At 39.9% G+C, this 17,160-nt stretch overlaps 1 protein-coding gene across 1 annotated transcript in view; it reads left to right on the plus strand.

Moving 5' to 3' along the window:
• Positions 1-3,616: 3,616 nt before the first annotated feature.
• The window catches only part of adad2 (adenosine deaminase domain containing 2), a 29,867-nt gene continuing 16,323 nt past the window's right edge, over positions 3,617-17,160 (plus strand). The window contains exons 1-5 of the mRNA XM_038303082.1: positions 3,617-3,720; positions 5,634-5,752; positions 9,493-9,619; positions 13,527-13,662; positions 14,035-14,163. Of these exons, the coding sequence (XP_038159010.1) occupies positions 5,646-5,752; positions 9,493-9,619; positions 13,527-13,662; positions 14,035-14,163 (499 nt within the window). The 5' untranslated portion in view covers positions 3,617-3,720; positions 5,634-5,645. The remainder of the gene's footprint in view (positions 3,721-5,633; positions 5,753-9,492; positions 9,620-13,526; positions 13,663-14,034; positions 14,164-17,160) is intronic.

Here is a 17,160-nt window from a genome sequence, read left to right on the forward strand (position 1 = left end):
GGCACATCACAATGCTGATTAGAGACCATTATTATTTTAGGAGTTGCCTTAGCCAAAGGCAAATGTAACTTTGAGGGAGTGTGCAACAGGCGTGCTAATTGTAGAAATGAACAGCAGAGCTTTTGCCCATGAACTGAATGTTTATATTTCTACCATAAGCCAAGGTGTTTTAGGTGAGACTCTGGCAATATGGTCAACCTCTCCATTGCAAACCATGTGTAACCATCCATCCATTTTGCTTCTCCCTAGGCGTATATGACAGCGAATTCCTGCTATGCCAATATCTAGTATCTTTGCACAGCCATTGAGCAGTGGAAGAACGCTCCACAGAACACAATCGACTCTATGTGAAGGACATGGGTTGCACTGGTTTAGTCAAAGGTTAGTCACACCAAAATCGCCCCAGACACTCAACCAACAGATACAGCAATATTGCACTTTTTAGAGGCCTTTTTGTGGCTAGCCTAAGGCACACCAGCTTAATAATCATACTGTTTCAGGTTTACATACATCTGTTTACATTATTCGACAGAAATACACATTTTTTCCCTAGAAAATGTTTTAGACCTTTTGAACCATCAGCAGAAGTGTAGTGTTTATTTTTTTGTTCAGTGGAATAATACTTAAGAGTATTTCTCCACTCCTGCTTTTTACTTCTACTTTTCAAAACAAATCTCTTGACACTTAAAAAAAAACAATCAAAGAGTGGAAAATGTGTTAAAATCTGTCTTTTGATGTAACATCAAAATATCACTAACGTCATCTAGCTGTAGCTCTACAATACTTAACAATACTTAACTAATGTTAAGTTTAAACACATGGTTCCTAATCCCTGTGATTGACCAAATGTATACAGCAGGTAAAGGTGTTTTGAAAGCATCAATATTTTTCATGGTAACCCTAGAGATAAAGGTGATTTTGGTGTGAAATTTTTATTAGAGGCCTATTTAATAAAAGTTGATTTAGAAAATCCAGGTTAAGAGGTAAATTCAGGCTTGACCTTGCACTGCAAGTGCATCCAAGCTTAATCTGTTTCACAAATGCCAAGGCAGGGGGGGTTGGGTGCTGGAATCTCTGTTCCCATGCATAGAGATGTCTGGGGCACTTAACATAGGCCTATATAATCCTACAATAACATGATATTTACAGTTGATTTGTTAAAAATGCTTTTCAGTAAAAGTCAACAGCAATAACTCCAATAACAAACGATAATTTTATTCAAAATGTATTTATTAAAAATGCTTAACAATTCCTGTTATGAATGAAAAGCAAAATGAAAGATATAATGTCTCATCTAAACATCCCTCACTTAAAAATAAAAGTTAACAATAACTCTCAACTCCCAATAACACATGATACTCAGCCTCAGTAATGAACGAAATAATGTCTGTTCTGTAGGTTATTAGAAAAAAAAATTAACAAATGAGCTAATTAACAAAAAATACCTCTTGTGTAGCAAAAATAACTCAAAATGTACCAAAAACAAACAAACATATCAATAGACTATCTTTACTTTCGGTGCCCAGGTGGCTTTTCATATCCCTTGCACCTCCATTGGACACCGAGACATATGTGCACAAGGCCTCCCACTTGTCTCGACCCGGTCTGAAAGCGGGGAAACTCTGTTGTAAATCGTTTGTAAACATACATTTGCTCTTTTACATGTTGTTGGCGTACTGACAGCCACGCTATCTATATTCTGATTAAGAACAGGGCTGCCCGCGCTGACGCGGCTCAGGGATTACATCACACGCAACGCCGTGCTCAGTGCCCTACTGCCTGAAAATTTAATGGTCCAATTAAGGTAATTAAAAAAATCAGGACATTTCCTCACTTTCTAAAATAAACCTGGGAAATAGGGACATTTGGTCACCCTATACACTATATTGCCAAAAGTATTTGCTCACCTGCCTTGACTCACATATGAGCTTAAGTGACATCCCGTTCCTAATCCATAGGGTTCAATATGACGTCGGTCCACCCTTTGCAGCTAGAACAGCTTCAACTCTTCTGGGAAGGCTGTCCACAAGGTTTAGGAGTGTGTTTATGGGAATTTTTGACCATTCTTCCAGAAGCGCATTTGTGAGGTCGCACACTGATGTTGGACGAGAAGGCCTGGCTCTCAGTTTCCGCTCTAATTCATCCCAAAGGTGTTCTATCGGGTTGAGGTCAGGACTCTGTGCAGGCCAGTCAAGTTCATCCACACCAGACTCTGTCATCCATGTCTTTATGGACCTTGCTTTGTGCACTGGTGCACAGTCATGTTGGAAGAGGAAGGGGCCAGCTCCAAACTGTTCCCACAAAGTTGGGAGCATGGAATTGTCCAAAATGTCTTGGTATGCTGAAGCATTCAGAGTTCCTTTCACTGGAACTAAGGGGCCAAGCCCAGCTCCTGAAAAACAACCCCACACCATAATCCCCCCTCCAACAAACTTTACACTTGGCACAATGCAGTCAGACAAGTACCGTTCTCCTGGCAACCGCCAAACCCAGACCCGTCCATCAGATTGCCAGATGGAGAAGCGCGATTCGTCACTCCAGAGAACGCGTCTCCACTGCTCTAGAGTCCAGTGGCGGCGTGCTTTACACCACCGCATCCGACGCTTTGCATTGCACTTGGTGATGTATGGCTTGGATGCAGCTGCTCGACCATGGAAACCCATTCCATGAAGCTCTCTGCGCACTGTTCTTGAGCTAATCTGAAGGCCACATGAAGTTTGGAGGTCTGTAGTGATTGACTCTGCAGAAAGTTGGCGACCTCTTCGCACTATGCGCGTCAGCATCCGCTGACCCCGCTCCGTCAGTTTACGTGGCCTACCACTTCGTGGCTGAGTTGCTGTCGTTCCCAAACACTTCCATTTTCTTATAATACAGCTGACAGTTGACTGTGGAATATTTAGGAGCGAGGAAATTTCACGACTGGATTTGTTGCACAGGTGGCATCCTATCACAGTTCCATGCTGGAATTCACTGAGCTCCTGAGAGCGACCCATTCTTTCACAAATGTTTGTAAAAACAGTCTGCATGCCTAGTTGCTTGAATTTATACACCTGTGGCCATGGAAGTGATTGGAACACCTGATTCCAATAATTTGGATGGGTGAGCAAATACTTTTGGCAATATAGTGTATCTATCTATCTATCTATCTATCTATCTATCTATCTATCTATCTATCTATCTATCTATCTATCTATCTATCTATCTATCTATCTATCTATGGTGCTGGCCTATAGAGAGCGCTAGGGCGCAGCCCCACATCCAGTGACACTGATTAAAACAAAAACATTTTTTTTAATTACTTAATTTTTAATTAAAATGTAAAACGTTACAAAATAGATCTATATATATGTTTTAGATGTTTAAGATAAATATTCTATCTATCTATCTATCTATCTATCTATCTATCTATCTATCTATCTATCTATCTATCTATCTATCTATCTATCTATCTATCTATCTATCTATCTATCTATCTATCTATCTATCTATCTATCTATCTATCTATCTATCTATCTATCGCTGTCTGCGGGCGCGAGGCGGGGTACACCCTGGACTAGAGTACATTTTCCATCCTTCCCATCTTGCTTGCGTAGGCCGCCATTTTAAACTTTAACTACAACTCTGCTGGTCACGCGCTGCAGATGACTTCATTTCTGTTTCTATAGGAACCGAGGAACAAGTAATATCGTCAGGTAACATTTACACCAATTACCCAAAGGTGTAAGTATGTGGAAAAACTGCTTTCCTTTTAACTTTATGGAGCCGTGAATTTTTTTATTTTTATTTTAAGGGATAAGCTGTGTGTCTTGGAAGAGTTAGCTAGTTTGCTTAGCATCAACCAATAAAAAGTTGAAAACCTTGAACTCTTGAAAAAGAGTTTTGCCATCATATTTGAAGCGGTTAAATTCATGAATATTTGACATCTTAATAGGTTTATCCTCGTGTTAAACGCAGCTTGTTTTTGTTAGCTAACCGAAGTTTATTTAAGCTAGCAGGACACACGCCTTAGGTCCAGTTAATCATAAACACAAGCTAGCAAGGTGCCATACTGTAAAGGCTACAGTTAACAAAAAATTTATTTCCTGTGGTTTTTTATTAACATCTCTCCTGTTTTGTTTAAGTTAACTGTCACAGGATTGGTCATTTTAGGATACAATTTTAATTTGAATGAGCTAGTTTCATTCAGTTGAGCTAGGACAAAACTAGTTCAAACTCCTTGAACTAGTTTTGGAAGTTGTTTTTTTCAGGCTTTATGGGAAAATACATTTCAAAAACATGTTTTCCTCTTTTTTTATCTACATTGTGCTGTCCTATCTTGCCTATGTTGGTGAAGATTCTCAGTCATCCAGCTCATTGTCCTTCAAAAAAACAGTAAAAAAAAATCTTATCTTATGCTGCTTCCATGTGTGATGTATAGTGTATTTTTTTCTGATCTATGTTTATGTCTGTTCCTTATATGCTGTTTACCAAAAAGCTTAAATTCAAGTCACTGGCACCTATTAAAACCCTTTGATTGGTCTATTTGAATCCTTATTTTCAGAGATACTGAATTTAAGGTTTTCTGTTACTGTAAGGTATTTTATTCACAATTACAAGAAGTAAAATATATATATTTTTTTATCTCTGTGAATTATTCTTTCAACTCTTTGAAGAATATTGAATTTTTAAACAATATTAACATTTTTATGCACTTGTAAGACGTGGGCTGTCACTGAAGTGCTTCTAAATGTGCTTGTACCTGTTTTTGTAGGTGAAGACACATGTCAACATTTTGAATGGGTTCAAAGGTCAAAACAGATTATTTTAGTTAGGGCAGCTAAACTTTACGTTTTAAGTTGCTCAGAATTATTAAACTTCTGTGATGAATAGTCATACATTTTAATTTAAAACACATCTGTTGTTCTAACAGAACATTGAAAAAATATTTGGCCCCAAACCTGGCTAATTTCGGGCTAATATATTTTATGAAATAAGTCATTTTTAAATATATATAATAATATTTGAATAATAATAAGAGAACTTTATTGATCTTACACTGGAGAAATTTCTGCTTATATTCTAATTTATGATTAAATAAAACCAGCAAGTATCACTGTTTAATTTATGAAATAACAGGAAAATTGTACAAGTTCATTTTGATAAATTATGTTAAAAGCATTTGGTGAAATAAATGCTGTTTGAAAGGTTCAATAGACAGTCATTTTTAAGCAAATTACTATATGTATGTGTCTTCTGATCTATGATTAACTAAAACCAACAAGTATCAGGCTGTTTGGTTTTTTTTTTTTTGTTTTTTTTTTGTGGACAAGGATTTTTGAAAATCCAGCTTCCTATAGCAGATAAATTATTAACCCTTCCCTCTAGACATTCACAACTGCATCACTGAAACTAGGGTGACCCTCACAGAAACCAACACAATAAGTAAAAATAAAATGCAAAATAATTATCTTTTTATGAAGATATTTCAAAACGGACAATAATAGTTTTCTCTACAATAATAATTTAAATATGTAAATAAATGAAGTTTTTCAGTGCTGATGATAGAGGATAAGTCTTTAATATTCTCTACTTTTTGTGTGTTTGATTTCAGGCTTTTAAAAGTGCAACCTGAACAGTTATTCCTTGTTCTGCAGGTTCAGCGAGCCATGACCTTCAGGTCTCTGAAAACTGACCTTAACCCAGATTTGCATCATCATCCTGAAGTCGACCTGTCAGGGAAGGCAGCGTATTATGAGAGCATGATTGGGCTGAGGTAAACAATTAAGAATATGTTGTTTTCAGCATTTCCTCTGGTAAAGATTTTTACTGTGGGTAAGGAAAGGATTCAGACCCCTTTAAATTTTTCTCACGTTTAATTGCGGCCATTTGCTAAAATCAATAAAGTTAATTTTATTTCTCATTAATGTACATTCAGTACCCCATCTTGACAGAAAATAACCCCCAAAATGTAGAAATTTTCGCAAATTTATTAATAAAGAAAAACATTTCAGCTAATACAGCCATGACTCTTCTTGGGAATGGTGTAAAAAGTTTTCCCACCTGGATTTGGGGATCCATTGCCATTCTTCCTTGCAGATCCTCTGCAGTTCTGACAGGTTGGATGGTGAGCATTGGTGGACAGTTATTTTCAGGTCTCTCCAGAAATGCTCAATTGGGTTTAGGTCAGGGTTCTGGCTAGGCCAGTCAAGAATAGTCACAGAGTTGTTTCCAAGCCACTCCTTTGTTATTTTAGCTGTGATTAGTCTGGGAGTCCTTCATGTGTTTTTTGGCAAACTCTATGCAGGTTTTCATATGTCTTGCAGTGAGGAGAGGCTTCCGTTGGGCCACTTTGCCCTAAAGCCCCGACTGGTGGAGGGCTGCAGTGATAGTTGACTTTGTGGAACTTACTTCCATCTCCGTACTGCATCTCTGGAGCTCACTCACAGTGATCTTTGGGTTCTTCTTTACCTCTGTCACCAAGGCTCTTCTCCCACCATTGCTTAGTTTGGCTGAACGGCCAGTTCTAGGAAGAGTTCTGGTCGTCCCAAACTTCGTCCATTTAAGTAGTGGTGTTATGAGTTGAGATGAGGCTTCGAGGCGTGTGTCAAATAGTGGAGGGGGTGTTTCTGCGATGCGTGTATCGAGACTTGCTTCATTGAGGTGAGGAGCCAAAGTCGATGAAATCCGAAGCCTCGCTAACCTGCCATATCACATGACCACTTTGAGAAGTGGTTCAGCTTGCCCACGAACTTTGACAGGCATTTAAACAGCCTCACTGCTCAGTCAAGATGTGGGAGTTTGTAGGAGAGTTGCTGTCAGTTAGATAGTTTGGATAGATTCTAAGAATAGATTGGTTGGAAAGACAACCAATATATTTGGTTAAAACAATTTTGGTTAGATGAAACAATATAATTATCAAAATCTGTGCAACCTACTGGTTACAGTTGTAACATCAGTATGAACTAGTATTGCTTTCTAGGGTGCATTTGTCATTGCTAGTGGCGTGAGCTGTAAGAGTTGGGCTGTGTTCGAATGTATTTATTCTGCGTCTTCCAAGGAGCCAGTGTACCTGAACTGGATCCTTCAAAGTCCTTGAAAATAAAGAGACCAGAAGAGTTTTGGCTGTGAATTCAAACAGGTCTAGCCTTCCACGACTTTCTCTGCTGTATGCTTTGTCACTTAGCAACCGTGACAGTTGACCCACAAAGCAGGAAAAGAATGAATACTGAACTTTTCAAAACCATTTCTTTACAGTGAGATTCCAGAGTGGAATAAAGGTGAAAACCACTGGGAGCAGGGACAAATAAAAGCAAATGTAATGATATAAACCTTAGTCATTTAAATTAACATTCTGCTGTCATTTTGCACATCTCTGATGATGCTGCTATTTTCAAATATCCATTATTGTAAAAAATGTCCATAGCTCTGTTATGGTTATTTATTCTCCAGGTGTGAACCGTTCGGTTCGACTGTCTTGGTTCGGTTCGCGTGTGTTTCGTTTGGTTCATGCGCTGCTCCTTTTTCTCATAGGCGAAGCCATTACACTCCAGAGCAGAAGGTGGCGGTACTGGGACCAAAGCCAACCACCAGTAGTAAACAAGAAGAAGAAGAAGCGAAGCAGTGTAGCCGGGTGTAGCAGAAAAAAATCAGTTGTTGTGGAGAATTGTGTGGGTATGGCGAGTGGGAAAGAACAGGAGTTGGAAGACGCGCCAGCAGCACTTTATAGGTCTGCTGTATGGGAGCGCTTTGCATTTAGAGTGACCGACGATGACGGCGGAAAGAAAGTTGTGGATAAAAGTGCAACAGTGTGCAAGCATTGTGCAACACGTTTTGTTTTTGCTAACAGCAACATGACCAACATGTCAGGCTAACCCCGAAATCCCACATACTCCATCAGCGCTCCGCTCCGTCCCGCTGCGCTCCAGACCGCCTGCACAAAGCAAAGCCTACAGCCTCCACTGTGGCTCCAGTCCGCTCCGCTCTCAGTTCCTTGGAGATCGTAGAGGGCATGCGCGAGATGATTGAATTCAAAGCAGCAAAACATGTGGAAATGATCCAGGGTTTCCGCGGATCATTAAAAATAATTACAATTTATTAATTTTTTTGGATTTTTTCATTAATTTCATAAATTTTTTATGGGATTTCGTTGTAACAATCAACATATACCCTACCGAAAACCATAACCATGAAACCGTGAACCGAACCGAAACGTGGATTTTGTGAACCGTTCCACCCCTAGTCTGCTGTATGGGACCACTTTGCATTTAGAGTGATCTACGATGACGGCGGAAAGAAAGATGTGGATAAAAGTGCAACAGTGTGCAAGCATTCTGCAACATGTTTTGTTTATGCTAACAGCAACACGACCAACATGTCAGGCTAACAATCAACATATACCGAACCGAAAACCGTGACCACGAAACCGTGAACCGTTCCACCTCTAATGTTCACATGAGGCTTTATGAACTGTGGGGATTGTTGAAGCAATTAGCCAAGCGGTTTAAAGTCATAGGGAAGGGGCTGTTCTAACTGTTGCATTCCCGAATTCTCCCGAGTGGTGCTCGACTTCAGACGAGTGAATAAAGAGGAGGAGAGTTTTGTGCCCTTCGTCATCCATATTTTATTTAGAGGAGGACAGCGGGAACGAAGATGTTTTGGAAGAGGACACCAGGGCGGCAGAAGCTTGGTTTGGTGTAGAAGGCTTACAGCCGTACATGTTTGAGCCCTTGCCTCGCAACGCTGCCAGTTCTGTTAGCTCTACGTCTGCTGAAGACACAGACGTCCATCCCCGTTAACACTGGGATTGAACTCAATGGTAAAGTAAATTATTTTTATTTCTTATTTTAACTGTTGCGTATATTAGCTGCGGCATATAAATCAAGATGCTATGATGGAAACAATTTGACTGACAGATGACCGTTGATATATGATTGGCCAAATGTAGGTGTACAGGGTGACGTATAACTAACTGGCCTGCATAAGAGAACAAATAACCCCCACAGATTTTAAGACAGGATTTTTTTTTTTTTTATAGAAATTTTCTAAATTTTGAGACAATATGGTCTGATAAAGAGCACGTTTATATACATGTTTAAGCCGGAATGATTTGACATTTAAATATTATTTCCCTGCGACTTTAAGGGAACTTTTTCAATACTGGGATAGAAAAGGTGTTATACCTTTTTAAAATTTACAGAGTAACACATATTTCCCTTGGTATTAATAAAGAGTTTGAAATGTTAGTATAGTTTTTGAGAAAATCAGGTTCCTGGAATCTTTCTCATTGTCTTAGTTTTTACTGTTACTGTACCGTACTGTACTATTTACTATGTCTCTTTTTTTTATTGCATTTTCATTCTCTACTGCAGCTGATTGAAATAGCATTGAAGAAACAATTTGTGTTTGTGGGTTATTAAGTTCTTATGTGATATTGAGGAAGATTTATTCTTGTTTTTGTATTCTTTCATTAGAGAAAATATTAAACATTTGTTTTCACTTCTTGTTGGCCTTTAGAGATGGTGCACTTGCTGCTGCAGACTCTGACCACACGCAGGAAGCTTTACTCTGTAGAGGTGGTGACGGATCAAAGAGGACATCATCCATCCCTTTTGGAAAAGACGTACTTGATTCTGATGAGGAGGTAAAATCATTCATGACAAACTGCTGCCTTAAAGGGATAGTTCGGTATTTTTGACATGAATCTGTATGGCATCCCCATCACCAGTGGCATGCAATCACACTGACTTACCCCTGGCAGCGTCCTGTGAGCAGAGTTCTCGTCCAGTTTTGGTCAAGCCGAAAGTAGTCCGGCAGGTTTTTAGGAACAGCGAAATAAAACTTTTCTCTTCCCAAAACATTATGTGTTCAAAAGAGTGATATTTTTGCATCCCAAAAACATTGTAGTGGAAAAAGTCACACGTCGTTATCAATTGGTCCTATTTTCTCTCTGTTCGTATCAGTGCGTATCAGTTCGTATCAGTGCGCCAGCCATGTCTCCCTCCGCCCAGCTAGGCGGAGGGAGACATGGCTGTTGTCAGGTTCTCGCTGTCAGAATGACGGCGCGCACTGATACGAACAGAGAGAAAATAGGACCAATTGATAACGACGTGTGACTTTTTCCACTACAATGTTTTTGGGATGCAAAAATATCGCTCTTTTGAACACATAATGTTTTGGGAAGAGAAAAGTTTTATTTCGCTGTTCCTAAAAACCTGCCGGACTACTTTCGGCTTGACCAAAACTGGACGATAACTCTGCTCACAGGACGCTGCCAGGGGTAAGTCAGTGTGATTGCATGCCACTGGTGATGGGGATGCCATACAGATTCATGTCAAAAATACCGAACTATCCCTTTAAACCCCCGAAATCCTGCTTCTTTTTCAGAATGACTTTAATGTAATTGCAAAAGGAAGGCAAAATTTAAAAAGCTGCAAAGGATAGACGTCAATGATATGGCCAAAACTTAACACATTATATATATTTTTTTTTTCTTTGTTTTTCTTTTTCTTTATGTCAGTCAATACAATGTAATTTAGGCATTGAAATGTCCAGAATAAACACCTCAAAAAGACTGCCAAGAATGGCCACCACAGAATCCTGTACAAACTTATGACAAGTACTTTGCCATGTTAGTTAAACTCTTAAAAAAAATATTTAATTTAATTTTAGAAATGTTTGCTTTAAAAACAGGCATAAAACATAAGCTAAATTTGCCATTATGATTCACAAACCGGGGGACTCTGATATCGCAGCTGAAGAGAGCCTTGATTTCAATCAGACATTTAACTACAAGAGCTATAGCTTTGAAATACAAACACAACCATCGCTACGTGATTGGCTTTTGTTAAACACAAGGGCAAGGCAAGTTAATTTGTGTAGAACAATTCAGTGCATGGACAATTCAAAGTGCTTTACATGAATTTGGTAATAAAATAGAAGAAAAAAATAAAAGCAAATTGAGATAAAACGTGTAAAACAAATAAAACAGTCGGACCACAACCTTAAACTAATAAAACCTCAGTTAACAGTTTAACTTCAATAGCCAAAGGCAGCTCTCAACAAATAGGTTTTTAACTTTGACTTAAAAGAACTCAGGCTTTCAGCACTTTGCAGTCTTCTGGAATTTTTTTCCAGTAGGCGGAGGAGGAACTAAATGCTGCTTCTCCATGTTTTGGTTCTAGTTCTGGGTGAACAGAGTAGGCTGGAACTAGAACACCTGAGTGGTCTGGGAGGCTGATACACCGACAATAAATCTGTTATGTATTGAGGTGCTGATCCATTCGGTGATTTATAGACTAACAGAAGGATTTTAAAGTCTATTCTCTGAGCTACAGGAAGCCAATGAAAGGACTTCAGAACCTGGCTGATGTGTTCTACTTTCTTAGTTCTAGTGAGAACATGGGCTGCAGGGTGTTGGATCAGTTGCAGCTGTCTGACTGACTTTTTCAGAAAACTAATGAAGACACTGTTGCGGTGTTGCGGTAATGAACTCTACTAAAGATTGATGATTTTTTTCTAGATCCTGCTTGGAAATAGTACTTTAATCCTGGAAATGTTCTTCAGTTGATAAAAGGCTTACTTAGTAACAGCCTTTATGTGTCTCTGGAGGGAGTTGGCAGGTAACCTGTGGGCAGACAACAGTAACGACTCGTCGATTTAATTTCTTGACATGAACTGATGTGAGAGGCTTTAAGGTGGCATGGACTGGCAAAAGCTAACATTACCTTTTAGTGCCTAAATTAGCATGTTGATGATGAAAGTAAGCCACTAGAATCAACAGCGGTGCCCAGTACTGGGAAGGAGGAACTGCCGCCTGCAGTAATAAACCCTATTTTTTGTGCCACCAACAGTTGCCAATTTAAGTAGTATACATACTCTCTAAATGAGTGTCTCTAATATGCTAAACTCTACTTTGCCTGCCTTTTAATTAATGGGTTGCATCCTGTCGGACATGTCCATTAACATCAGCTTTGACATCGGCTATATTTTCACTTGCGCCCAAATAAACTTTATGTAAATGAACTACACCACTAGACGAGTATGAAAAAGGCTTTTGTCTCTTTTTTTTTCTTTCAGCTTCTGAGAGGTAGATTAATGCAGATTTTTTTTTTTATTTCTTCCAATGTAAAGCCTGTACTCTATCTAAAATAAATGTATTATTTTTACAGTAGAGATTTAGCTATAGACCAAGATAAAAAGACATGTAGTAGTTCATTAACTAGTTCTGTCTTAGTTTGTCTATTATATGATGTAAATATTTACAAGCAGGCTTTTAGCTAGAAATTGGTACACGTGTACATTGTATGCCCTTTACTAAAGATATTACAAGTTGCAAACCCTTTTTTTTGGGGTGTAGGGCTTTTGGAAAGATTTGGAAAGATAGCTCGATTCAGATCAAACTCGAAGGGTCTTACCGGAACCTGGCTCTCTTTCTTTTTGATCTTCTTAAAAATATTTAGTTCGTAATGTGCCTGCTCCTGTTGGAGAAGAACTTAAAGAACGCAATATACGCTGCAGTATTACGAGTCATGTTTACTTCCGCAAACACTGAGGACGCTTGCTACATGTGACGTCATTGCGTCCTCGAGTGCGCATGTGGGACACTTCGGTTGAACGCTTTCAGTTCACACAGTAGATCACATACAAGTCGCATATACTTGGAAGTGTGAACGGACACGCAAAAAAATCCGATTTCACAAAAAAATCGGAATTGAGCATTAAGGCCTGCAGTGTGAACGTAGCCTAAGTTCACTTGTGCCTCTTCTCCTGGTAATAATTGTAGAGCCGTCCGGAGTGACCGAGAACAGGCTGCATATGATACAAATTAGCCAATGAGCTGCTGTCAGTCTGGTTCACTGCAGCGGGTCACTTTTAGACACAGAAGGCAAACCTGTGGCAAGCCGGGCGATGGGAAAGAAGGAGAAGATGATGAGGAAAAAGAGAGCAGAGAAAGTGGGGACTGCTGGAAGAATTGCTGCAAACTGGCGAAAGAAAAATGAAATGGCGTGCTCAAAGATGACCCTGCATATTTAGCGTATGTTTGGCTCAACCTACAGCTGTGAAGCAGTATTCCCCATCATGAACAGAATAAAAAATAAATATCAATCCAGGATCATGAATGAGCATCTTGAGATGTGCTTGAGAATGGCTTTGTCTCCATTCAACCACAGGTTTAAAAGCCTTCCAGGGCAGCCTAAAGATCACTGCTCTCATTAAAGCTACAAAAAAAACAAAAAACGGTCAGTTCGGATGTTTTATAAAATATGTGAATTAGGAAATTGTCTATATACCAAACTGAACGATTGTTGTTGTCTACTTAAAAAAACACTTAAGATTTTAAAATGGAAAATTTTTCTTACCCCTCATCTAGAGGCTTGAAATGTATCCTAATTCACCTTCATTTTCAGCTTTTAAATTTTACAATACATATGCTTTTTCTTACACATGTGCTTCAAGAACAATCTATACTAGAGGGAGAGGTTCAATACAGGTTGATGCACATGATTATGAAATTTGGTTATGAAATTTTATATGGACCTTTGTTACAGGATAAAGACTTCGATGAAGCAGCTGTCCATCCACCCTGTGGTTTGTCACACAGTGAAAAAGTATCCTCAGATGAAGAGTTTGAAGTGGACCAAATGAAGAGCATCAAAGATACAGATGAAAGGATGGAGACTGAAGGTGCAGTGCTGTCTGTGTAGAAGCACACTAACAAACCAGAGGTGTCGGTCTGACCTGTTGAGGGTTATTCAGCAGAAAGATGCTGCTTCTCTGGAGTTCTGCTGCCCTTGGTCTCTTTGTCGTAAAGAGCAGTGAATAAACCCTTTCCTTTCAGCTGCAGCACTGCCACCAAACTTTAAATTTGACCCCACTTGATGATTTTTTGGTTTCATACAGTAGTTTGTCCTTTTTTATCATATTTTTTCACAAGTGTCTTTATATTTTTCAGTATTTTTCTATTTAAATTGTACTAGCTGCTGCACATTTTTACCTGCACAATCAAACATTGGAACAATTTTCATGTCTTACAATTTTAATTAATATTTCTTTCAGTTTGGGGAATTGAGTGGGATAAGAATCAAATTGCAGCTTTAAGCAGCAACAAGTTTGACGTCCTCCTGAAGATGTGGCCACAGTTTCATGAGTGTAAAAGCCACCTGGCAACATTTGTCTTGATAAAAGGTGAGCTTCCTGTAAACCATGCTTTCGAACTGTAAAGGTTTAAAAAATTACATTTTTTTTCAATTATTTTTTTTGCCACTTTTCAGGCTTCAAACAGAAAGAATTAAAATTATATTTCTTTGTGGAGAATTAACGACAAGTGGGACACAATCATGAAATTGAAAGAAATTTATTGGACATTTAAAACATTAACATTAAAACGCAAAAACTGTGTGTACAAAATGACTCAGCCCCTTCAAGTTAATACTTTGTAGCATCACATTGTGCTGCGATTAGAGCTGCAAGTCGCTTGGGCTGTGTCTATCAATTTTATACATCGAGAAACTGAAAGGATTGCCCATTTTTCCTTACAAAACAGCTCGAGTTCAGTGAGGTTAGATGGAGAGCATTTGTTAAGAGCAATTTTCAGCTGCCCCAGATTCTTCGTTAGATTCAGGTCCGGACTTTGACTTGGCCATTCTAACATCTGGATATGTTTGTTAATCATTCCATTGTAGATTATGCTTTATGTTCTGGATCACTGTCTGGTTTGAAGATAAACTCTGACCCAGTCTCAGGCCCCGTCCACACGAAGTCAAAACGAACACGAAACGCTAATATTTTCCAGAACGTTTGTCGTAAAGACGGAGACGTAAAATAAATGTGATCGTCCACACGAATGCATGAAAACGCTGCAAAATGTATGCCAGGCCTGAAAGTGGCGCTGTGGTGCCAAAGCAAAAATAAGCGACGAAATGTTGGGCATGCACACTAATATTTATACATGGTTGCCCTGCGGGACCATTTTCGTGGTTCAGTCGAATTCAGGTGCTGAACTACCGTATTTTCACGACTATAAGGCGCACCTAAACGTCTTTTTTTCCCCTCAAAATGTGGGGTGCGCCCTATGGTGCGGTGCGCCCTATCTGCGGACGTTGTTGAGACCAACATGAGTATGTGAGAACCTTAAAGGGGGAAGTGTGGGCGTGGCTTGTGTATAAAAGAACAGGTATGTGCTTTATGCAGAACATTGTTGTCTTAACAACCCTGGAAATCGCAAAGAGACACGCCTATGAAGCCCAGTTTAAACTGAAGGCTATCAGCTACGCAGAGGAACATGGAAATCGAGCAGCTGCGAGAGAATTCAATATAAATGAATCGATGGTTCGCAAGTGGAGGAAGCTGGAAAACGAACTCCGACTGGTGAAGAAGACGCAGCTGAGTTTCCGCGGACATAAGGCGAGGTGGCCCGAGTTGGAGGAAACACTCGAGCGGTGGATCGTGGAGCAAAGAACGAGTGGGGCCAGCGTTTCAACTCCAGCTGGAGTTGTTAAGGCGAATGAAAAAGGCTGGATGGACGAGGAGATGATGAAAGCTTGGCTGAGGGAGGTGTATGTAAGGAGACCAGGTGGTTTTTTCCACGCATCTCCATCTCTGTTAATTTGTGACTCCATGCGTGCCCATCTCACAGCCGATGTGAAAAAAAAGGTCAAAGAAATGAACGCTGTGCTTGCTGTTATTCCGGGAGGTCTGACAAAGGAACTTCAACCGCTTGACATCGGTGTGAACCGGCCGTTCAAAGTAAGGCTGCGAGCGGCGTGGGAGCGATGGATGACAGACGGAGAGCACAGTTTCACTAAAAGTGGAAGGCAGCGCCGGGCAAGTTACGCCACCGTTTGCGGATGGATTGTAGATGCTTGGACTAACGTTTCTGCTGGGACTGTTGTTCGAGCTTTCGCAAAAGCCGGCATCATTTCCAAGGAGCCGCCCGGCACGGAAAGTGACTCTGACAGCGAAGAAGAAGGGGAAACTGGCATGTCGGATTTAGCGCAGCTGTTTAATTCAGAAACAGAGGATGAGGACTTTGAGGGGTTTGATTAATACTCTGTAATAAATACTTGAATAAAGCACAATCATACTCAGTTTTGCTCCCGCTCTATTTTTCTACCTGAAAACTTAATTCAACAGCAGCCTCTGGGCCGCAGCGCATCCGGGCTCACCTCCACAGGTGTTTTTTCATCTAAATAATCTAAATCTTTTTAAGTGAGAAAGTCCACCTGAAAATTTAATCATTGCAGTCAGTTCATCCAGATTATTATCCTGCCTATGTTTTAAGTTAATTTATGCGTCAATAAACTGTATCAGAGGAGTAATCACAGCCCTGTGTCATCAGCGATGTGTCTCTCACGGCCGGTTCCCAGGTTTGAATAATACTTTGTAATAAATACACCTTGCAGCTTTATTTGCTGTGATCAGTGGGAATAAAGTAGTTTTAATATGTTTTTAAGTGGGAAAATCCACCTGAGAGGACATGTACCTGTATATAAAAAACGCGCCCTATAGTCCGGTGCGCCTTATGTGTGTGTTAAATACAGAAATGGCACGCATAACTGAGACTGCGCCTTTTAGTCCGGTGCGCCTTATGGTCGTGAAAATACGGTATGTCGTCGATATTGCTCTGTTCTTCCTGGAGATATTCCAGAAGAAGAAGATTCTGTTGTAAGTCCGACAGCAGGGTGAGTAGCATGAGCAGCAACCATTCAACACAGTACGGCGCCATTGTTGTTGTCATACTGTGTCGCGCATGCGTGTTTAGAGGCGACGCTATGACGCATGCGTGTAAGAAAAAAAAATGCAGTTAGAGCTTAAAGATGGAAACGCGAAAACGGCATTTCAAAATCTTCCCACTCTGAAGGCTTAATAAAAAAAAGATTGTTTACAGACCCCCGAAACGCCGGCTTCGTATGGATGAGAGGCTGGTTTGGGTAAAAATTTGTGCGTTTAGGCCAGGGTTTGACTTCGTGTGGACGGGGCCTCAGGTCTTTTCCAGACTCCACCGGGTTTTCTCCCAGAATGGTCCAGTTTTTGGCTCCATCCATCTTCCCATCAATAATAATCATCCTTCCTATCCTTGCTGAAGAAAAGCAGGCCCAAATCATTATGCTGCCACCACCATGTTTGACACTAAGGATGGTGTGTTCAAGGTGATAAGCTGACTACAGCTTCCACTAATGACAA

Source organism: Cyprinodon tularosa, unplaced genomic scaffold (genome assembly GCF_016077235.1).
Source record: "Cyprinodon tularosa strain WSP-4 unplaced genomic scaffold, ASM1607723v1 ctg503, whole genome shotgun sequence".
In the NCBI taxonomy this organism is placed as follows: domain Eukaryota; kingdom Metazoa; phylum Chordata; class Actinopteri; order Cyprinodontiformes; family Cyprinodontidae; genus Cyprinodon; species Cyprinodon tularosa.